A 21,355-nucleotide genomic window follows, 5' to 3' on the forward strand; every position below is an offset into this window, starting at 1 on the left:
AGGAGAGCTCCCAAAGCAGTTTAAGAGTAGCATGTAACAGGGACCAGTGACATCTCCATAATGTCATTAGAAGAAAGGCTGAGGAGTGGCAACATGGTTGGAATGCAGGCCTGGGTGGGATACTAGGACATGTAGTCTCAAAGGAGCCTTTACACAGGAAGCATTTTTTCTTGACTGTATTTTTACCTGGGAAACCAGGTGGAAATTACGGGGGTGTCATCCCCTCTCTCTGCCCTCACCTTGGTGTCATTCTTATGGTGAACATGTTTTAAGTGAATGTATTTGACAAATGACCTCTTACTCAGGCCACCTGTGAGCTCTTTGGATCAAACAGAGAAAGGAATTGAAGCTCTGATAGAGCAGGCCCATGAAACAAAGTTTTATTGGGGAGAATCCTATACTCAATTAAAACCTGTCAAAAGATTTTGAACAAAGAAGGGGCTTTACAAATCCCTGAAAGGGTCATGTGGTGGGTATTTCAATGTTTCCCATAGTCTAAAACCGCAAAGAAAACCCATGCATCTATGGGCAACTTATCTTTGACAAAGGAGGCAAGAATATACAATGGAGAAAAGACAGCCTATTCAATAAGTGGTGCTGGGAAAACTGGACAGCTACATGCAAAAGAATGAAATTAGAACACTTCCTAACACCAAATACAAAAATATACTCAAAATGGATTAAAGACCGAAATGTAAGGCCAAAAACAATACATGTCAAATACTCAAACAGGCAGTGTTATTTAAAGATAACAATAGTGGTGTGTGTGTGCATGTATGTACATATACTGTTCTCAGAATTTTAAAAAGTAAATAATGTGCAAATACGTGATATAAAATATTTAAAATTCTATCTCTTACTAGTGAAATCCCATTTTCTTTCACTTTCCTCTGAAGACACAAGGAAAAAAAGGACAACTTCCTGCTTCAAGAACAGGAAGTTCATTTTGTACTTTACCCACAAATTTTTTGAAATCACAGCTAAAGACATTTTCCTTCACATTGCATAAGACCCTTTTCCCCACTACTAATAGGCACAAACAGACCCCAGTGGTAATTGGCACTTTTAAAGATTTGACAAAGCTTGGTTGAAATGGAAGACTAAGGTATCTTTTCATTTCATACATTATACTGGTTAATTTATGTTAAGTCAACACCAATATTCACAAAAAAGAAAATGATACATAATAGAGCAGACCACACTAAATGTGAGTATGTTATTATAATGTGAAAAAACAATGCAAACTGCGGTACATAATAACATCTTAAACCTAAGGCATTTAAATCTACTTTAGGCTAGAATTACATGAAGAAAACTAGCAAAATTTGCAAGTAAAACAAATCTTTGTAATTAAAGAATTATAATCGGATATAGCTGGCAGGCTTATTCTTTTTTTTTTTTTTAAGGACAATTGGGAATACTGTAGGAAAAGAATAAAATCCATCTCCAAGTCAGCTTTCCAAAGTAATGACAAAATAAACGACATGATGACTTTATTTAAATTTGAATGTAAAAACAAAGTAACAAATTATTATGAAACAATATGATATTACCTTGAGCCATCTGGTACCAAGTAAGTAAGTTCAGTCAGTCAGTCAGTCCAGTCATTCAGTCGTGTCCTACTCTTTGTGACCCCATGGACGTCCCTGTCCATCACCAACTCCTGGAGTTTACTCAAACTCATGTCCTTTGAGTCGGTGATACCATCCAACCATCTCATTCTGTCTTCCTCTTCTCCTCCCACCTTCAATTTTTCCCAGCATCAGGGTCTTTGCAAATGAGTCAGTTCTTGGCATCAGGTGGCCAAAGTATTGGAGTTTCAGCTTCAGCATCAGTCCTTCCAATGAACACCCAGGACTGATTTCCTTTAGGATGGACTGGCTGGATCTCCTTGCAGTCCAAGGGACTCTCAAGAGTCTTCTCCAACACCACAGTTCAAAGGCATCAATTCTTCGGTGCTCAGCTTTCTTTATAGTCCAACTCTCACATCCATACCGGAGAAGGCAACGGCACCCCACTCCAGTACTCTTGCCTGGAAAATCCCATGGATGGCGGAGCCTGGTAGGCTGCAGTCCATGGGGTCGCTGAGAGTCGGACATGACTAAGCGACTTCACTTTCACGCATTGGAGAGGAAATGGCAACCAACTCCAGTGTTCTTGCCTGGAGAATCGCAGGGACAGAGGAGCCTGGTGGGCTTCCGTCTATGGGGTCACACAGAGTCGGCCATGACTGAAGCGACTTAGCAGCAGCAGCAGCACATCCATACATGACCACTGGAAAAACCATAGCCTTGACCAGACTGACCTTTGTTGGCAAAGTAATGTCTCCGCGTTTTAATAAGCTGTCTAGGTTGGTCATAACTTTTCTTCCAAGGAGCAAGCGTCTTTTAATTTCATGGCTGCAGTCACCATCTGCAGTGATTTTCGAGCCCCAAAAAATAAAGTCAGCCACTGTTTCCACTGTTTCCCCATCTATTTGCCATGAAGTGACACCACGATCAGATGCCACGATCTTAGTTTTCTGAATGTTGAGTTTTAGGCCAACTTTTTCACTCTCCTCTTTCACTTTCATCAAGGGGGTCTTTAGTCCTTCTTCACTTTCTGTCATAAGGGTGGTGTCAGCTGTATATATGAGGTTATTGACATTTCTCCCGGCAATCTTGCTTCCAGCTTGTGCTTCATCCAGTCCAGCATTTCTCATGATGTGCTCTGCATATAGGTTAAATAAGCAGGGTGACAATATACAGCCTTGACGTACTCCTTTCCCTATTTGGAACCAGTCTCTTGTTCCATGTCTAGTTCTAACTGTTGCTTCTTGACCTGCATACAGATTTCTCAGGATGCAGGTCAGGTGGTCTGGTATTCCCATCTCTTTCAGAATTTTCCAGTTTGTTGTGATCCACACAGTCAAAGGCTTTGAAATAGTCAATAAAGCAGAAGTAGATGCTTTTCTGGAACTCTCTAGCTTTTTTGTTGATCCAAGGGATGTTTGCAATTTGATCTCTGGTTCCTCTGCCTTTCCTAATCGAGCTTGAACATCTGGAAGTTCACGGTTTGTGTACTGTTGAAGCCTGGCTTCGAGAATTTTGAGCATTACTTTGCTAGCATGTGAGATGAGTGCAGTTGTGTGGTAGTTTGAGCATTCTTTGGCATTGCCTTTCTTTGGGATTGGAATAAAAACTGACCTTTTCCAGTCCTGTGGCCACTACTGAGTTTTCCAAATTTGCTGGCATATTGAGTGAAGCACTTTCACAGCATCATCTTTTAGGACTTGAATGAGCTCAACCGGAATTCCATCACCTCCACTAGCTTTGTTCTTAGTGATGCTTCCTTAGGCCCACTTGACTTCTCATTCCAGGATGTCTGGTTCTAGGTGAGTGATCACACCGTTGTGATTATCTGGGTAGTGAAGATCTTTTTTGTATAGTTCTTCTGTGTATTCTTGCCACCTCTTCTTAATCTCTTCTGCTTCTGTTAGGTCCATATCATTTCTGTCCTTTATTGTGCCCATCTTTGCATGAAATGTTCCCTTGGTATCTCTAATTTTCTTCTAGAGATCTCTAGTCTTTCCCATTCTATTGTTTTCCTCTATTTCTTTGCATTGATCACTGAGGAAGGCTTTCTCATCTCTCCTTGCTATTCTTTGGAACTCTGCATTCAAATGGGTATATCTTTCCTTTTCTCCTTTGCCTTTCACTTCTCTTCTTTCCATAGCTATTTGTAAGGCTTCCTTAGACAACCATTTTGCCTTTGTAAGTAAGTTAGGTTATTCTAAATTCAATACAATTTGCCATCTATTTTTGCAACCCATAGGGTTTAATAAGATTTGAATATACCCTTTATCCTCATATATGTTAAAGGTGTAGCCATTAGCAGCTACAACTATGGCCTTCACATGTAGACACTGTGTAGTATATATAAGATTTATAGCCATGCATCTATTTTTTTCAGTAAGAAGATAAACTTCATATTATATATTTTATATTTGACATACTAAATACGTCTTATTATTAATCACTTAATAATAATATTTATTTAGGGAGATATATTTAAGGATCTATATTAAGGTGGGTATTTGAAAGTATGCACAGGGCTATAACCATGTTTTTTTTTAATTCTAATCAGTTTACATAACAAATAATGAAGGAGTTATGTCATTCTTTAGGCATGATTTGAAAAACCAGTGATTTTCTTCAACAGTTAACTGAACAGTATTTTTAAAACCTAAGAGCTTTCCTGATGGTTCTGCAGTAAAGAATCTGCCTGCCAATGCAGGAGACGTGGGTTCAATCTCTGGGTGGGGAAGATCCCCTGGAGAAGGAAATAGCAACTCACTCCAGTATCTTTGCCTGGGAAATCCCATGGACAGGAGCCTGGTGACTTAGTGACTAAACAACAACAGTCATTTGAAATAGAAACAAAACATTACTTGTAAAAATAAATTACTCAATGCTCATGTTATGTTCCTTACTAAAAACTTCATCTTCAATGTAAAATCCTATTAGAAACTAGCTAATGTGATACTAGTGATAATACAAACATCCTTACCTTGTGCTGGTATCTAGTGTCAAATGCATGTTTTATCAAAAGATTCTTTATGACAGAGATAGCTGTATATCTGATCTCATAATTGTCTTGAAGAGCAATGGAGGTTTCCCTCAGAAGTAGACCAACCAAGAAGTGATGCTTGCAATACTCATCTGATAAACTGTATTCAAGATTTGAATCTGCAGTACAATGAAATTTAAAACTCATTTATAAAAATATTCAAAAATCACTTTGACATCAAAGTACTATATTACTTAGTAATACGTGATCATGCTAGCAAGAACTATATTTTTACTAGAAACAAATATGAACAATTCTTTTATCATATAGAATAAGCATGCAAAATTTTACAAGATACAAGCACTCATCATTGGGGCCAGATGATAGCCTTAATGACAATTTCAGTTGGTAAAGTAGTTCCTAGAATTGTTTTTTTCTCCTAGATGCTTTTCAAATCTTAGGATAAAACCTAGAATGAAAGAATACTAGATTTGGCAATGTTTTAACACATTTCTTCGTATCTGAAGAGATTTAGTTACAACTAAAATATGGACTAATTCTATACAACAACACTTGATTCACTCATCTGTTTATGTTTGTGAAGCAGAAAGAGAAACTAGACAACTGCATCATTATAACAGTATAAACTATCGAATGTTTTACTAAATGTTACATATTGGCCCCAATACAATGGGGTAAAAGAACGGTAAGAAAAACCTCATCTCACTCAAATTCATTACACACATACAAATCTTTTATTTCATAAAATGACAACTTCCAGCTATTTTCTTCACTTCCTTTTAGATCTTCCATCCACCTTAAATCCCAGCTGCTAATATCCTGGTTGGGACCGCCTTATAACTACTCAGAAGGAATTGTGACCAAGCACAGTCATTTCTACAGGAAACTTCTGCTACCTTTATTTCCTTTCCCCTACCCTTTAATTTTACTGAGGCCACAAAGGATATGTTTTCCGTTTCTTTTGTAGTCTCTTTAAAACTTAATAGGATGCTATATATTCAACTAGGATTTAATAAATGCTCAATCAGATTTAATCCTAAATCCTCACCCCTTCCTTTCCCTGAATTCCTCAAGCTATCAATAAATGATGGGGGAAGTATCTGAGCTATACATGCTCAGACTCTATTACAATGAGGGAATGGTTGAAAAGGGGTGGTTGGGTTTTTAAATATTTTTCTCCATTTTCACTGGCAGCCATTCAATCACTAAAACCACTGCTCAGCACTGGTCTCTACTCCCCGAGAGACCAAGACAGCTGATGTTCTTTCTGCCATTGGTCATGGTCTTTCGTGAATCACAATTACTTTCTATGCACAAGGGTCAGTACAGACTAACTCAGGTTGCCTTATCTGGGTTGACTGTACAATGGCCGTAAGGTTTTTTCACTTGCTGCTGCTGCTAAGTCACTTCAGTCGTGTCCGACTCTGCGACCCCATAGACGGAAGCCCACCAGGCTCCCCCATCCCTGGGATTCTCCAGGCAAGAACACTGGAGTGGGTTGCCATTTCCTTCTCCAATGCATGAAAGTGAAAAGTGAATATGAAGTCGCTCAGTCGTGTCCGACTCTTAGCGACCCCATGGACTTGAGGGATTTGAAGAAAACCAATAAGGTAGTTTCATCCACACCTTCGAAAACTGTGGCCAAGAAGTCATTAAACAGGGTCAGAGAGAAGGGAGGTAAGCTTGGGAGAGATGACATACACTTAAAAAAAAGATACCCATCAGTCCCAAAGCTGGTGTGGGCCAAAACATGTTTTCTGAGGATGGTGTTTTAAAGTTGATTCTTCTAGCCATCAACATTGAAGTTTATTTTTTTCCTTTTATCAAAAAAAAATAATTTTTTTGGAGCATAGGTTGCTTTACAATATTGTGTTAGTTTCTGCTGTACACCAAAGTGAATCAGCTATATATATACATATATCCACTCTGTTTTGGATTTCCTTCCCATTTGGGTTGTCACAGAGCAGTGAGCAGTGTTCCCTGAGCTATACAGTAGCTTCTCATTAGTTATCTATTTTATACATAGTATCAATAGTGTACATATATACACTGGAATATTACTCAAGCTGGTTTTCAGAGTAAACAAATACACTGCCTCCTAGGTTTTCTGGATGCATTAAATAAAGCCTCATCTTGGCTAGGGAGGATTTGAAAAGCAAACAAGGCCCCCATCCATCTTAGCCATTCATGAAATCAATTGTTTTTAAAAACAGCAAAACTACTTTAGAGTGAACCGAGTTAAACCTACCTACTGAAGTCAAACGGTCCACCGCAAATGAAAAAAAATCTAATTAATATATGAAAAGAAAAGGGACAAACAAAAAACATAGTAACATAAGAATAGTGCTACACAACAAAGCATTCAATAAAACTAGCAATGGAGATAATTGAAGGCATTCCATAAATTTAATACATACATATAACTATTTTATTCTGCCTTTATAATTCTCTTTTGAGGTTCCATCCAGCAGAAATGCATTTATGTTTTTTTTTCAAAATTCAGTCTCATATAAGAATCCAAACAGTACTACAGAGAGCAATTTTATTAGTATCTGATGTCTGTGTTTAAGCAGCAATCTATGTAACACACTTAATTTCTTCACACTATGAATACTACCACTGACAGTATGAAGGAAATGCAGAGTACCATTAACAAACTGTTAATGTTCTTCAGATAGCAACAATTCTGAGATTACCTCTAGAATCACTGGTTTAACTAGAAAACATTATACTATACTAGCACTAGCAAAAAAAAAAAATGAAAACACAATTCCAAATGATGGAAAACACAAATACATACCTTGAACTCGCTGAAGTTTAGGTTTGGCAAAAGCCATTGGCAAATTCAGAGGAATGTAATGTTCATGATTGCAAATTGTTTGCAGAAATTCAAACTTGTATTCAGCCAGAACCTAAGCACAAAGAAATTATACATGAACTCCTATATAGTAGGCATTTACTATTTTAATAATTTAAAATATTAAATTTGAATGGGCTTCCCAGGTGGCGCTAGTGGTAAAGAACCCGCCTGCCAATGCAGGAGACACAAGAGATGTGGGTTCAATTCCTGGATCGGGAAGATCCCCTGGAGGAGGAAATGGCAACCCACTCCAGTATTCTTGTCTGGAGAATCCCATGGACAGAGAAGCCTGGTGGGCTATAGTTCATAGGATCACAAAGAGTTGGACAAGACTGAGCAACTAAGCATACACATTCTAAAATAATTAAATACAGACTGTTAATTTTCAAAACAGAAGTGTTTAGTATTTTAGGTATACCTTGAAACGTGACCTCTGCAGTAAAGAGTGAACATTGCAGGCTCAAGACTTCTCTCCTTAAAAAGGCCTGCTTGTAAGCTTGGTCACTGGCTGGCAATTGGGAAATTGGATTTTTTTTAATTATGTAAGTTTCAGATACACAACATCATAATTTGACATCTGTATACACTACAACGTGATCACCACCACAAGCCTAGTCACCATCCATCATCACCGAACAGTTCACACCTCCTTCACCATTGTGCCCACCCCTCAAACTCTTCCCCTCTGGTAACCACTAATCTGTTCTTGGTATCTATGAGTTTGTTTTTGGTTTTTTCGTTCACTTTTTTTTTAGACTCCACATGAGTAAAATCATATGGTATTTGTCTGAGTTATTTCACTTAATACCTTTAAGGTCTGTCCACGTTCTAAAATGGCAAGATTCCATTCTTTTTACATCTGAGTAGTAATCTGAGTAGTCTATATATATATCCACTGATGGACATTTAGGTTACTTCCATATCTTGGCTATTATAAATAATGCCACAGTAAAATAAACATAGGGGTGCATATAATTTTGAATTAGTGTTTTCATGTTCTTTGAATAGATACCCAGAAGTAGGAAAGTTGGGTCATATGGTAGTTCTATTCTTAATTTTTCAGGAATCTCCATACTGTTTTCCATTGTGGCTGTGCCAATTAACAGTCCCACAGTGTACAAGGGTTCCAATTTCTCCACATCCTCTCCAACATTTCTTTCTTCTTTTCAATAATAGCTATTCTAAGTTTGTGAGGTGCTATCTCATTGTGGTTTTGATTTGCATTTCCCTAATGATCAGTGATGTTGAACATCTTTCCAAATGCTGTTGGCAATCTTTATGTCTTCTTTAGAAAAATGTCTATTCAGATCTTCTTCCCATTTTTAAATCAGGTGGTTTTTGTTGTTGTTGAGTTGTATTACTCCATGATGGATATATGATTTGCAAATATCTTCTTCTATTCAGTAGGCTGCCTTTTCCTTTTGATGATTTCCATCACTGTGTGGAAGTTTTTTGGTTTGATGTAGTCCCATTTGCTTATTTTTGCTTTTATTTCCCTTGTCTTTGGAGTCAGATCCACAAAAACACCTCTAAGATGGATGTCAGTGAGGCTACTGCCTACATTTTCTTGTAGAAATTTTATGATTTCAGGTCTTACATTCAAGTCTTTCTGCATTTTGAGTTAATTCTCTTTATGATGTAAGATAATGGTGTAGTTTCATTCTTTTGCATGTGGCTGTCCAGTTTTCCCAACATCACTTATTGAAGAGACTTTTCCTCCATTCTATGTTATTTGCTCCTTTGTTGTATATGTGTGGGTATGGCTTTCCTGGTGGTTCAGATGGTAAAACATCTGCCTGCAATGCAGGAGACCTGGGTTTGATCCCTGGGTTGGGAAGATCCTCTGGAGGAGGGCATGGCAACCCACTCCAGTATTCTTGCCTGGGGAATGCCCATGGACAGAGGATACTGGCGGGCTGCAGTCCATGGGGTTGCAAAGAGTCGGACATGAGTGAGCGACCAAGAACATGCATATGTGTAGGTATATCTCTGGGTTCTCAGTTTTGTTGTGTTGATCTGTGTATCTGTTTTTATGCCAGTACCATGCTGTCTTGATTAATATATCTTTAGTATAGTTTGCAATCAGTGAGCATGAAACCTCTAGTTTTGTTCTTCCTGTTTTTGGCTATTCAGCATCTTTTGTGGTTTCATACCAATTTTAGAATTATTTGTTCTATTAATAGCTCTGTGAAATATGCCACTGGAATTTTGATAGGGAATACACTGAATCTGTAAACCACTTTGGGTAGTATGAGCATTTTAACAATATTAATTCTTCCAATCCATGAATATGGAGTATTTCCATTTATTTGTGACTTCTTCAGTTTCTTTCATCAATGTCTTATAGTTTCAGTGTACAGGTCTTTCACCTCCTTGGTTAAATTTATTCCTAGGTATTTTATTCTTTCGGATGCAACTGTAAATGGAATTGTTTTCTTAATTTTGTTGATAGTTTGTTATTAGTATATAGAAACGTCACAGATTTCTGTATGCTGATTTCGTATCATACAACATTACTGAATTCATTTATTAGTTTGAACAGAGTTTGGGTGTGGTCTTTAGGGTTTTATTATCACGTCATCTGCAACTAGTGACAGTTTTACTTCCTCCTGTCCAATTTGAATGCCCTCTCATTCTTTTTCTTGACTAATTTCAGTGGCTAGTACTTTCAACATTATGTTGAATAAAAGTGGTGAGAGTGGGCATGTTTGTCTTATTCCTGATCTTAAGAGGAAAAGAGCTCAGTTTTTCACTGTTGAGTATGATGCTGCTGCTGCTGCTGCTGCTAAGTCACTTCAGTCGTGTCCGACTCTGTGTGACCCCATGGACTGTAGCCTACCAGGCTCCTCCGTCCATGGGATTTTCCAGGCAAGAGTACTGGAGTGGGGTGCCATTGCCTTCTCCAAGTATGATGCTAGCTATGGGTTTATCATATATGGACTTTATTATGTTGAGGTATGTTCCCTCTAGACCCACTGTTGAGTCTCTTATCATAAGTGGATGTCAAATTTTGTCAAATGTGTTTTAAGCATCTAAATTTCTTTGAACTTCTGAAGGAGTTTGAAAATACAACTAAAGGTATATATACAGCATATTCCAGGAATACATGCATTACATCAATTAAGATGATCGTTATTATTTTCATCCTTCATTTTATTAATGTGATGAATCAGGTTGATTTGTGGATGATGAACCATCACTGTATCCCTGAAATAAATCCAACTTGACCGTGTTGTGTCATACTTTAAATGTATTATTGTATTCAATTTGCTAATATTTTTTTGAGGATTTTTGCATCTATGTTCATCAAGGATATTGGCATGTGATTTTCTTTTTTGTGGTGTGGGAAATTTTATCTTGATATCAACATTCCCTACAAGGTAAGGTTGTGCCTTCTGTGCCAGCCTGTTCAGCACTGCGCAAACAATGTGATTGATGGTGAACATCTGCTTTCCTGTCTTTCCTTTCCAAGACTCTGGAATTATGACCAGCCTCTAATACATAACTAGCCCCAACAAAAATCCTAAGTTCTGAGTCTCAAACGGGCTTCCCCCAAGAGAAATATTGCACACATGTGGCTCGATTTTCACTGCTAGAGAGAGGAAGTGCTCAGTGTGCCCCTTAACAGGAGGGAGGGTGCTCAGGAAGCCTGCATGTAGATTGCCAAGGACTCCACTTAATGTCTTTCCCCCTTATTGATCCAGCTGAGCATCCTTACTGTGTCACTGTAATGAATCTTAGTCATGAGTATGACTATATGGGACCCTCAAAACCCTATCCATTATTCTCTGCTTTGAGGTACAACTACACTCAAAGTACCTAAATGAAAACAGCAGCTCCAAATCCTCCAGAGGAGAATACATGTCAGCCTTGGTCTCACACTCTAATGTTTGACACCCACTATAGTTATGCCCTTGTAACTTACCTTAGGATCTTTGGGGCTGAATCCAGATATATAGTCATTTATCAAATTGAAAACAAATCCTCTATCCATTAGGGTCAGACAGCGCTATAGGAACCAAATCAAAACGAACAGTTAGTTACCTAATTCTAACTCTGTCAAGTTTTTAAAATTCAACACATTTAAAGTTTTTTCCACATTAAGGGGATGACATTCTCACTTTTACAGATAACAGAAAAACTTTCAAAGATTTACACGACCTTAAAGAGATAAAGAGCTAATGACTTATCGTTGGAATTGGGACTCAACTGTGTTAATCAAAATAAGATGTATATATATAACATCTTATTTTGAAAATAAGATATATATTTTCTTATATATATATGATAAATATTTGAAATATGCATACACACACATATATACACATTCAAATACATATATGCATATATATACATATATATATATGTAATCTATTTAGCTATACTGCCTCATTTCGGTTCATTCTCAGAGCTCAAAGTGAACTATAGGGTGGTCAGTCAGCTATTGAAAGGGGGGCTTGCCTATGTGAACATTTCAGGCCAAAAGGGAAGTTTTTCTTTAAGTTCTGTGAAGTCTTGGCCTATAAAACATTATTCTTGTGTGATAGCCATACTAGTTATTCATATTTTCCTCCTGTCACTTTCCTAGTTAAGGCTTTCATTACCTTGCAACTACACAACTGCAGTTATCCTCCTAACCTGTCTTCCTGCCACTTTTCTTTCCATCTAACTGCTTCCAGATTCATCTGTAAGTCCTAGCCCTAATCATGTCATCTTTCTTCCCAAAAGCTTTCAATAGTTCCCTGTTGCCTCTAATATAATTTCAAACTCCTCAGCTTGGCATTCAAGGAAACCAGTCTTGTCCCAACCTTCTTTTTCCCATTTTATCTATTTATTATCCCCTCAAGATGCACTATGCATTCCCACTTCCAAGTCACTGCTCATACCAGGTCTAGCTAGCAATTCTATCACTACTTCTACAGAATCCTGCCCATTCTTCAATGAAGCCCATCTTAGATGAAGCCCATCTTCATTAATCTACAGGGCCCTTGCAACACTTTATAGTAGCTTGTATTTTACTTATTATTTTGCTGTTCTAACCTAAAGAGGATAATATGTTGTTTATGTTCCCCATGGTACCCAGAACATTCCTGTGAAATAGAAGGAACTCAATATTTGATTAACCAGCTGTTTGCATCTTGTCACCTCTCCTTTCAACTTTCCCTGCCTCATCACTTCTCACCTGGATTAATGAGGTAGGCTTATATTTACCACGCATCCAACATCATTTTGATGATCTATTGGGTTTCAGACAATGTATTACACTCTAGAGAAATACAAGGCAAATAAGTAGCCCATGGTCTTTAATCTTGTCCAATGGTAAAGACAAATAAATAATGAAAATACAGCACAATAAAAAGTTACAGAAATATGGAAAGGACGGGTAAACAACAGCAGAGGTGATCAGCCCTGTGTGGGAAGGTTAGGGAAGAGCTGAGCCTAAAAGATAAATGGACTCTGCCAGGCAGATGAGGGGGATGAACTAGTCTTCAAACTGGTTGTCTTGACTCTGGCTTTTTCCTCACTTCTTTCAAAGGCTTTGGTAGATAGCTCCATGGTATTCAGCTCAAAATCTAGATTCCTTAGCCTGACACTCATGGCCTTTCATCATTTGGCATCAGATGGCCTTTCCACTTCTGCCTCCAGACAACCTAAATTCTGCACAATGACTTTCTTGCTCATCCCCAAACGATTCTTGAACACACATATCTCATCTCTGTTTGTGAATCCTCTACCTACAACACTCTCAGCCCTGTCTTGGGAAACTGTTCTTCTAGTCTCTGTTCATACTACCTGGTCATAATCCCTCCCTTTCTTGTTTTCCTATTGTATTTTGTTGTTTGTATTTTCAGTATAATAGTCATCACACTTTATCATGTGTATGTATTTGAATATAATTACAGAGACAGCCTCTCTCATCTTTGGACCCTCACATAGAATACAGACAAATATTTGTTGACTTGTAAGGAGGTCAATACTGCTATTAAATCAACTATGTTCTACTCCCTAGCATAGCAAATTTCAAGTTTTAACTCCATGAAAGAAACTGAGATCTTATATTTCAGATAGTCTCACCTTTACTTTAAAAAGATATGTGGTTGGTTTTTAATACACAAAAGGGCCCATGTAATAGTGTTAAAACTTTATTTTAGTTCTAGCAAAGAGAGGTCTTACATCAGAAAATCACTCTGGAGATCTGAAACCTAGTGTGAATTTTTAATTAAAAAACAAGGGTATGTTAGATATTAAAATTGCTTGGCTAGATTATTGACTGCGAGGTTCTTAAAATAAGGTTGAGACATGATGAAGGGCTCTGAGAAGATGGGGAGTGGCAAGAAGTAAGAACTAAGTGCATTACAAATCTAGGCCCCTTCTCTGCAATAAATCAAATATTGCTATTACCCACTTTCTAGAACAATTGCATTCCAGCATTGCCCCTTACATACTGAAAATGACAAAACAGAACAGCGAGAAATGTACTATCTTTCATAAGTGTAACAGTTTCTGATATGTCTCAAAATAATCTCACTGACCTAAATTAACAATTTTCATTTACATGTATTAGCAACAAGTAGATCGTGATTATATCAGCAACGTGTAGAATGTACTTTTAGTTCAAGAGTTACAAACTCAAAGGCCAACAGGGTCAGAGAAATGATTTACATGTATAGAGTGTCAAGGGTTCTATTAAAGAGTGGTGCGGACCATGGCAACCTAGAAGGTAAATGCCCCACCTAAAGGCATTCAAATGAATATATTTGAAAAACAGCATGCAAAAGCAGTAAGATGTTCCTCCTGGCTAAGCCTCCTGTGTGGGACCTCTGATTTAATTAATTAGCCATTGGAGGTGGGGAATCAAACATGGCTATTTAACTGAACTGATGGATTAATTCAATCAGAAGTTCCTCCAGCAGCCCAGCCAAGTCTCTAGAAAGTGGGTAATTTTTTTCCTTTGGCTTTAAAGACCATACTGGTGAAGAATAATTCCTTACCATGTTCTGGATGCCTTTAACTCACCTTCAAGAAGCTAGCCAAACTATAATTGACATTTCTGGACTCATCAGGAATCTCGGCATAGCGAATAGTCACGTGGGGAATTATTGCAAGAAGCAGTGAATGTAAGACATGATGATATGCCTCAGAAAACCTCTGGCCCCTTGGAAGCTTCAATTAAATTGGCATAGGAAAAAAAAGAGTTGTAAAAGGTCTAAATCAGTGTTTTATTTTCAAACACATACTGTATATAAATGTGTTTTTAACTGGAGTATACTTTTTTTCCCAAATTAAAAAAAAAACATGGCTAGTTCAATATATACTTTAGATCATTACAGCACCTATCTGGACCTGTAATACTATAACTGACTGAAATCATGAACAAGAGTAGGTCATTCTGACCCAACTTGGGAACCGTGCTCCTGAGATACAGACACATCCATTTTTCATTCCATCTTTTTGCCTATAGCTAAAATTTCTTTGTACTTCTGAAGGAGTTTGAAAATACAACTAAAGGTATATATACAGCATATTCCAGAAACACACACATTACATAAAGAGATTTGGGGTTTTGTCTTTTTTACATAAAATGTTTTTAACTTTGTACATGCCTTCAATCTTTCTAAGAGAATAGTTCTTTCTGATTTGGTACATGTTCTCCTTCCTAATGAATATTTTCAATGTTGACATTTTAAAACCACAAGACAAAGGGAAAGCTTCAAAGATAATGTACTTAAAATGGCAAATACCTCACAGGGAAGAATCTATGTGGTGAGCCTCTGAAGATGAGACTTTGAAAACATATGAACACCTTTGTATTTTTTTAAAGAAAAACTGAAAAAATCTACAGACTGAGAGTCCTTCAAATATAAAAGGATTTGCATGCCACAGCTACCCGTGAATAAGATTAGCTTTCTTTGTCTATGTTAAATATTATTCTTGAGCCTACTTACCTTAATTTTATTCTCTTCCAGCAAGTATGTGGCCATAGACTTCGCAATAATTTCAAAGAAAAACCATGAGTACTAAAATAAACAAATAAATACAAATCAATCTGTAATTGTTACCCAAATCCCCGAAGCTTATAAAAGGCTGACAAATTACTATGGATTTTGTCTCTGAACTTTAACAACATTTTAAAGTGATCGCTACTGACTATCCAAGTCCCATAGAATATCTTCAAATTGTGTTGGCAAAAAGGTAATAGTATGCCTCAGGGCTGGCTGATGATGTACAAAGGATATTTGGTGGAGAGGGGTATTTTATCACTGACACTGCTTTGATTTGCCTACATGTGGTGATAAGAACAAAGCAACTTTTAGTTTCCTTTATTACTGCTTTTAAATTCCCTATGGACAATGAATCATATTACAGCCTGCACCCAGTGAGGGACCCAACCCTGCCCTTCGTACAACAGTGGGGCCAGCCCACGTAGCAGAGGTGTTTGTTAAGTAGAATTTGAAGGGTACAGGGAAGTCTCAAGCAGATACCTGGTGGCTCAAATGGTAACCTGCCTGCAATGCAGGAGACTTAGGTTTGATCCATGGGCTGGGAAGATCCCCTGGGGAAGGAAATGATAACCCACTCCAGTATTCTGGCCTGGAGAATCCCACGGACAGAGGAGCCTGGAGGCCTACAGTCCATGGGGTTGCAAAGAGTTGGACCCGACTGAGTGACTAACACCATTACTAATAGGAATAGTAAAAATTATGACAATAAGAAGAGCCACCATTTGAGTGAGTGCCTACTATGTGCCAGAAACAACATGTTAGATGTTTTACTTGTATTTCAGAAATGAGAAAGTGGATGCTCAGAACTGCTAACAGGCCCCAGGTCACAGAACTATTGTGTGGTGAATACAGCATTCTCGCCCAGATCTATACCCTCCAAAATTCTATAATGCATTTGACTGAGAGCAAGGGGTAGGTGGGGAGGGTGAAGGAAATGAAGGATTTCTGTGGAGAACTTGGGGGGAAAGGATGCATAGGCAAAGTGCTGGGCAAAGAGGGAGTCACTTGAGGAAATGATGACAGACTAGACCTAGAATGGGAGGGTATCAAGCAAGCATGTCTCTGTGTCCTCACCTTTAGCAATTTGTTTATTGCTAAAAAGTCTGCAGACTGTTTCAATATCGCTATAATTGTAGTTGCAAGGGTTTCATGTACCAGCTGGGCCTGAGGAGCACTGGGTTTTTCAGGTCGGAAGTTATACTACAATCAAAGAGAATGAACCATAAGACAAAATTCTCTCATAAGACAAAATGCTCAGAAAGAAAGCTTACTCCACAAACCTTAATGAAGGATCTTAAATAATTATCCAACCCTTCTTCATGGCACTTTGATACGATATGTAAGAGAACCCTGAAACAACATTCACAAAAGTCAGCACGTCAGACCACAATGAAACACTATAGTTTGATTGTTAGATAAAACCATCGTATCTAACCCTTAAAAATACCTAACACTGTCTAAATAGTGAAAGTATTAAATGGCATCTTAGTTTGGATCCAACAAAGATTTCAGCATGTAACATGTTCAGGGCTTTGTAAAATACATTTCTTGTTTCCAAAGAAGGATGTTTTATTTTGGCAACCAAGATATTTCTTTTCATCTCCTTTCTAAATCGCATTTGAAGTATATTCATAGCTACCATATAGTAAAAAGCCTTCAGTAAGATAAATACTGAAATCCCCTCTAGTAAAAATCAAAGGAAAAGAATAGGAAAAAATGTTAAACATGTCAACAGATGGGGGGGAGGGAGAGACAGAGCAGGTATAATGAGATGAACTAAAATTGGAAGCAAATCTAAGATTCATAGAAAGTTTTAAAGTTATGAAGCCAGCAGTGGTTCTGCAAGTTTAGCATGCATCAGAAACACCGGGAGGGCAGAGTGCTCACCCCTCTCTCAGAGTTTCTGATTTTTTAGGTCTAGGGTGAAGTTCCATGATTAGCATTTTTAATAAGCTTCCAGGTGTATCGATGCTGCTGGTCTGGGAATCACGTTTTTTGAGAACCACTGGACTAGAATAATGCTTCTTCAATTAGCAACCAGACTATCCCCAGTAGCAGAGAAGAGCAAACAGTATGTGGGTGTGTGGAGCCTGAACCCTGAGGCTCCAGAGACACTGTGGCAACAGCAGAAGCAGCAAAGCCAGAAACACCCAGCAGTGAGCTTATAATTTTTTTAAACCCCTGTTTTATTTTCAAAAATTAAGTGCATTCTGCATCCTACTCTACAATATATCCTTGTTTGTTTTCATATAAAAAGAACACTCTTATTCTTTCGAGTAAAAACTAATGGCCTAGGGCCACTCTGTCCAGTGTGAGAGCTGGTAGTCACAAGTGGTGATGTAAACAAATTAAAATTAACTATTGTGAAAAATTTCGATCCTCAGTTACACCAGCCACATTTCAAGAGCTCAACAGCTAAATGTGACTAATGGCTACCATATTGGACAGTACAGGTATAGAACATTTCCATGACTGAACAAAGTTCTATTGGACAATACTGGTCAAGGGCATGATTCTCAAACTCCATTGCATTAGGGAATCATTGTGGAAACTTAAAAAAAAAAGAAAAACACCAATGCTGAGTTCTGCCCTCAGAGATTCAGGTTTAACTGGTATGATGTATGGTCTGGGAACAGATATTTTAAGAAGCTTCCTAGGTTGCTCTAACATGCAGCAGTTTTAGAGCCCCTGGTTGGGGAAAACACAGTAAACTTATCCTATGGTTTCTGGTACCATCTATCCCTGGAGATGTGAGTCCCTCAGTCTGAGAAGAAAGAAACTAGAGAAACGTTTATTAGGTTTCTGCTTTTTGGGTTCTCATTTGGAAGATAAATGAAGAAATGCAAAAGGAAACAAAAGTTGATTCTTCATATTGTAACACTGAAACTCACATGGTGCAGTTGAAAGGAACGTCATCTTCATGGGTCATGTTTGTGAGAACTTGGAAGAGTTGCATAAGAAGTACAGGTAGAAACTGTATCATGACTTGGATCTCCATGGCATGCAAACACTAAAATAAGTCATTATTAGTTATGAAAATCAAAGTATGATATAACTTGCAAAGGTGAAACAACCAAAAATTAAGTAATGACAAATACATTCACTAGAATATAAACTCACTTTAAACACATGTTTCCAGGGATAAGGGACTTTGTCAATTACTTTATACACATCTCTATTTTGGCACTCAGATTTTGTTAGTTCCTTTAATATTAAATACTCTATTGAAGATAACAAGTATAACTGGGATCAAAAGGTTTTAGAATAAAGGTGACTAACTCTTGGTAAATCAACAACTGGGCTGGGGAGCAGGCATGTTTGGAGGTACTGCAGACTGGCCTACCAGCCCCCAGCATTCCTATGTTTTATAGGGGAAAGTGGGCTATCACTTTGCAGTGAGAACGGGATTCAATAAAGTGTATTTCTATGTATGGCTGGCTTTACACTGGCTCCATCCACAAACTGAGGCAGTTCTGCATTCTAACATCCTCACAATACATTTCTTCAAAGTGCTAACTAACACTCTACCTCTACTGATTGGCATGTTAACATCAGAAAGAAGAAATATATTCGTGTATACAGAGAAATGATACAACCAGCAAAATATTGGGTTGGCCAAAGAGCTCGTTAGGGTTTTTCTATACAGCTTATGGAGAAACCCAAACAAACTCTGGACCAACCCAATAAGTAAAATGTCTTTCTTCTTCCTTCCCTCCTTCTTTCATTCACCCATTCATTCACTCACTCATTCAGTCAATTGGCCAACCAAAAACCACGTCACTGAGCACCTTCTATATCAGTTCAATATTTAGTGCCCTGGGAAAGACAGAGATGGTCAGACAAGTCTGTATCCTAAGGAACACAATATTCATCTTTCAGAGTGCCCCATGTTTCCATCCTTATGCTCAACCTCCCTTCTCAGGCCTCTCTCATCTCAACAGTGACCTGTTAGCTTTCCGGGCAGTTTCTCTTCAATCAGATGCCTAATGCAAGAAACTGAGCTCAGGGAACCTCTAGTCCTTCCTTCAGGTTTTTCCGAATGTTTTGCCCTCCCTCTTCTACCCTTACAGCCATCATCCTTTTTTCAGGACTATAACCTATAACCAGAATAGTCCAGTAGTTTTCCGTTAATAGTAGGGCTATGTACAGTTTCTCCTCAACCTCAGTATATTTAACTCTCACTTCCAAAAAATCAATCCTCCTCAAGTACTGGTTACATCAGGCCACTTTCTGCCACCATCAAAAATTTTTTTGATTGCCTCTCCATTAGCTAGGGCAGTGGTTCTCAACCAGAGACCCCTTCACCACCCCATCCCTCCAGGCCATCCAGCAATGTCCAGAGACATTTTCAGTTGTCATGACTGAGGAGGTGCTACTGACATCTAGTGGATAGGCCAGAAGTGCTTCTAAGCACCCTCCAATGCATAAGACAGACCTTTACCATAAAGACCCATCATGCCTCAAATGCTAATAGTGCCAAGTTGGAGAAAACCTGACCCAGGCTATTAAGTCTAAGTTACTTAAAACCCAACTTACATTTTTAGCCTTAACATTCACCATTCTTCATGAGGCCAAACTGGCGTCTTGACTGCTCTGCTCCTTGAAATTGTCAAATGCATGCCTACCTTTGTGCCTTTGTTCATATTTTTTTTAGCAAAGTCCTAGACACCCTTCCCAGTCAAGCTCACCCCCACTTCAGTGAAGCCATTCATGCACTCATTCAATAAAGGTATACTGAATAAAGGTATACCGAAGGGGCTCCCCTTGTGGCTCAGCTGGTAAAGAATCCACCTGCAATGCAGGAGACCTGGGTTGGGAAGATTCCCCTGGAGAAGGGAACTGCTACCCACTCCAGCATTCTGGCCTGGAGAATTCCACGGACTGTATAGTCCACGGGGTTGCAAAGAGTTGGACATGAATGAGCGACTTTCACTTTCACTTTTTTCACTTTTCATACTGAATGAACTTCCAATTGCCAAGCACATCAAATGGACGTGGTTCCTACCATCAAGCAGTTCACAGACGATGGAGGGAAAACACATGGAACTGAATCGCTGTGACACAAACAGTAAACAGTACACAGTAAACACACAGAAGAAGAAGCAATTGCGTCTGCAAGTGAGGAGGGAATGTCACACACTTTTCAAGGTTAACTAGGATCACATCAGGTAGAAAAAAAAGAGATGGGCATTCCTTGCAGAAGTGGTCTCCCTGCACCAGTACTGTTTCTCTACACAGACAATTTATTCTCCACCCAGCAGCCAGAGGGTTCTTTTTGAAAGGCAAGTTCGACAATGCCATTTCCCTCTGTTACAAACAAAACCAACTGACACGAACAAAGAGCTCTGAAGGGTTCCCCACCCTCCCCTCATCTGGGGCCGTCCCCCAGCTCCTCGCTGCTCAAGGTGCTGTAGCTCTGCTGTCTTTGCTTTTTTCCCTGTCTTTCACATATCCCACCGCAAGGTGTTTACACCTGCTGCACCAGTCTGTCATCCTTTGACGCAGTTTTAGCATCTATGGCTGTCTTCCCCGCATCAGCTCTTTTCAGCTTGAAATGTCCTCAATTCCTCAGACAGGTCTTCCCTGACAACTCCATCTTGACTGTACTCCTGGTCGCATTAGAGCCGATTAACCTGTTCTATTTTCTTCACAGTACTCATCGCTATCTAATGGGACTTCTTTATAATCTCTCTACCCCAACTGGAGTAGGTATGTTGTCTGAACTATTCCCATTATATTCCCGGCATCCACTACAATATCTGGCCCCATGGTAGGTACTCAATAATTATTTGGGGGATGACTGAATAAATGAATAAACTAAGGAATCAAAGGGATCAAGATGGGAACTCTCCAGTCTCAGTGGTTCCACAGTTTTGTGAACTCTGAGCATTTATATCCTGTATCATGCATTTGATATTTAATT

At 38.5% G+C, this 21,355-nt stretch overlaps 1 protein-coding gene across 2 annotated transcripts in view; it reads right to left on the reverse strand.

The window, feature by feature from the left end:
* The window catches only part of LOC145536040 (dedicator of cytokinesis protein 11), a 201,815-nt gene that overhangs the window by 66,982 nt on the left and 113,478 nt on the right, over nt 1-21,355 (reverse strand). For both annotated transcript variants that reach the window (XM_081564420.1, XM_081564421.1), the window contains exons 24-31: nt 18,324-18,442; nt 16,713-16,782; nt 16,507-16,632; nt 15,376-15,447; nt 14,447-14,593; nt 11,355-11,438; nt 7,370-7,481; nt 4,549-4,727 (exon numbers count right to left, since the gene is read on the reverse strand). In XM_081564420.1, the coding sequence (XP_081420546.1) occupies nt 4,549-4,727; nt 7,370-7,481; nt 11,355-11,438; nt 14,447-14,593; nt 15,376-15,447; nt 16,507-16,632; nt 16,713-16,782; nt 18,324-18,442 (909 nt within the window). The remainder of the gene's footprint in view (nt 1-4,548; nt 4,728-7,369; nt 7,482-11,354; nt 11,439-14,446; nt 14,594-15,375; nt 15,448-16,506; nt 16,633-16,712; nt 16,783-18,323; nt 18,443-21,355) is intronic.

This window comes from Giraffa tippelskirchi, chromosome X, assembly GCF_054371585.1.
Source record: "Giraffa tippelskirchi isolate mGirTip1 chromosome X, T2T-mGirTip1v1.2.pri, whole genome shotgun sequence".
Classification (NCBI taxonomy): Eukaryota; Metazoa; Chordata; class Mammalia; order Artiodactyla; family Giraffidae; genus Giraffa; species Giraffa tippelskirchi.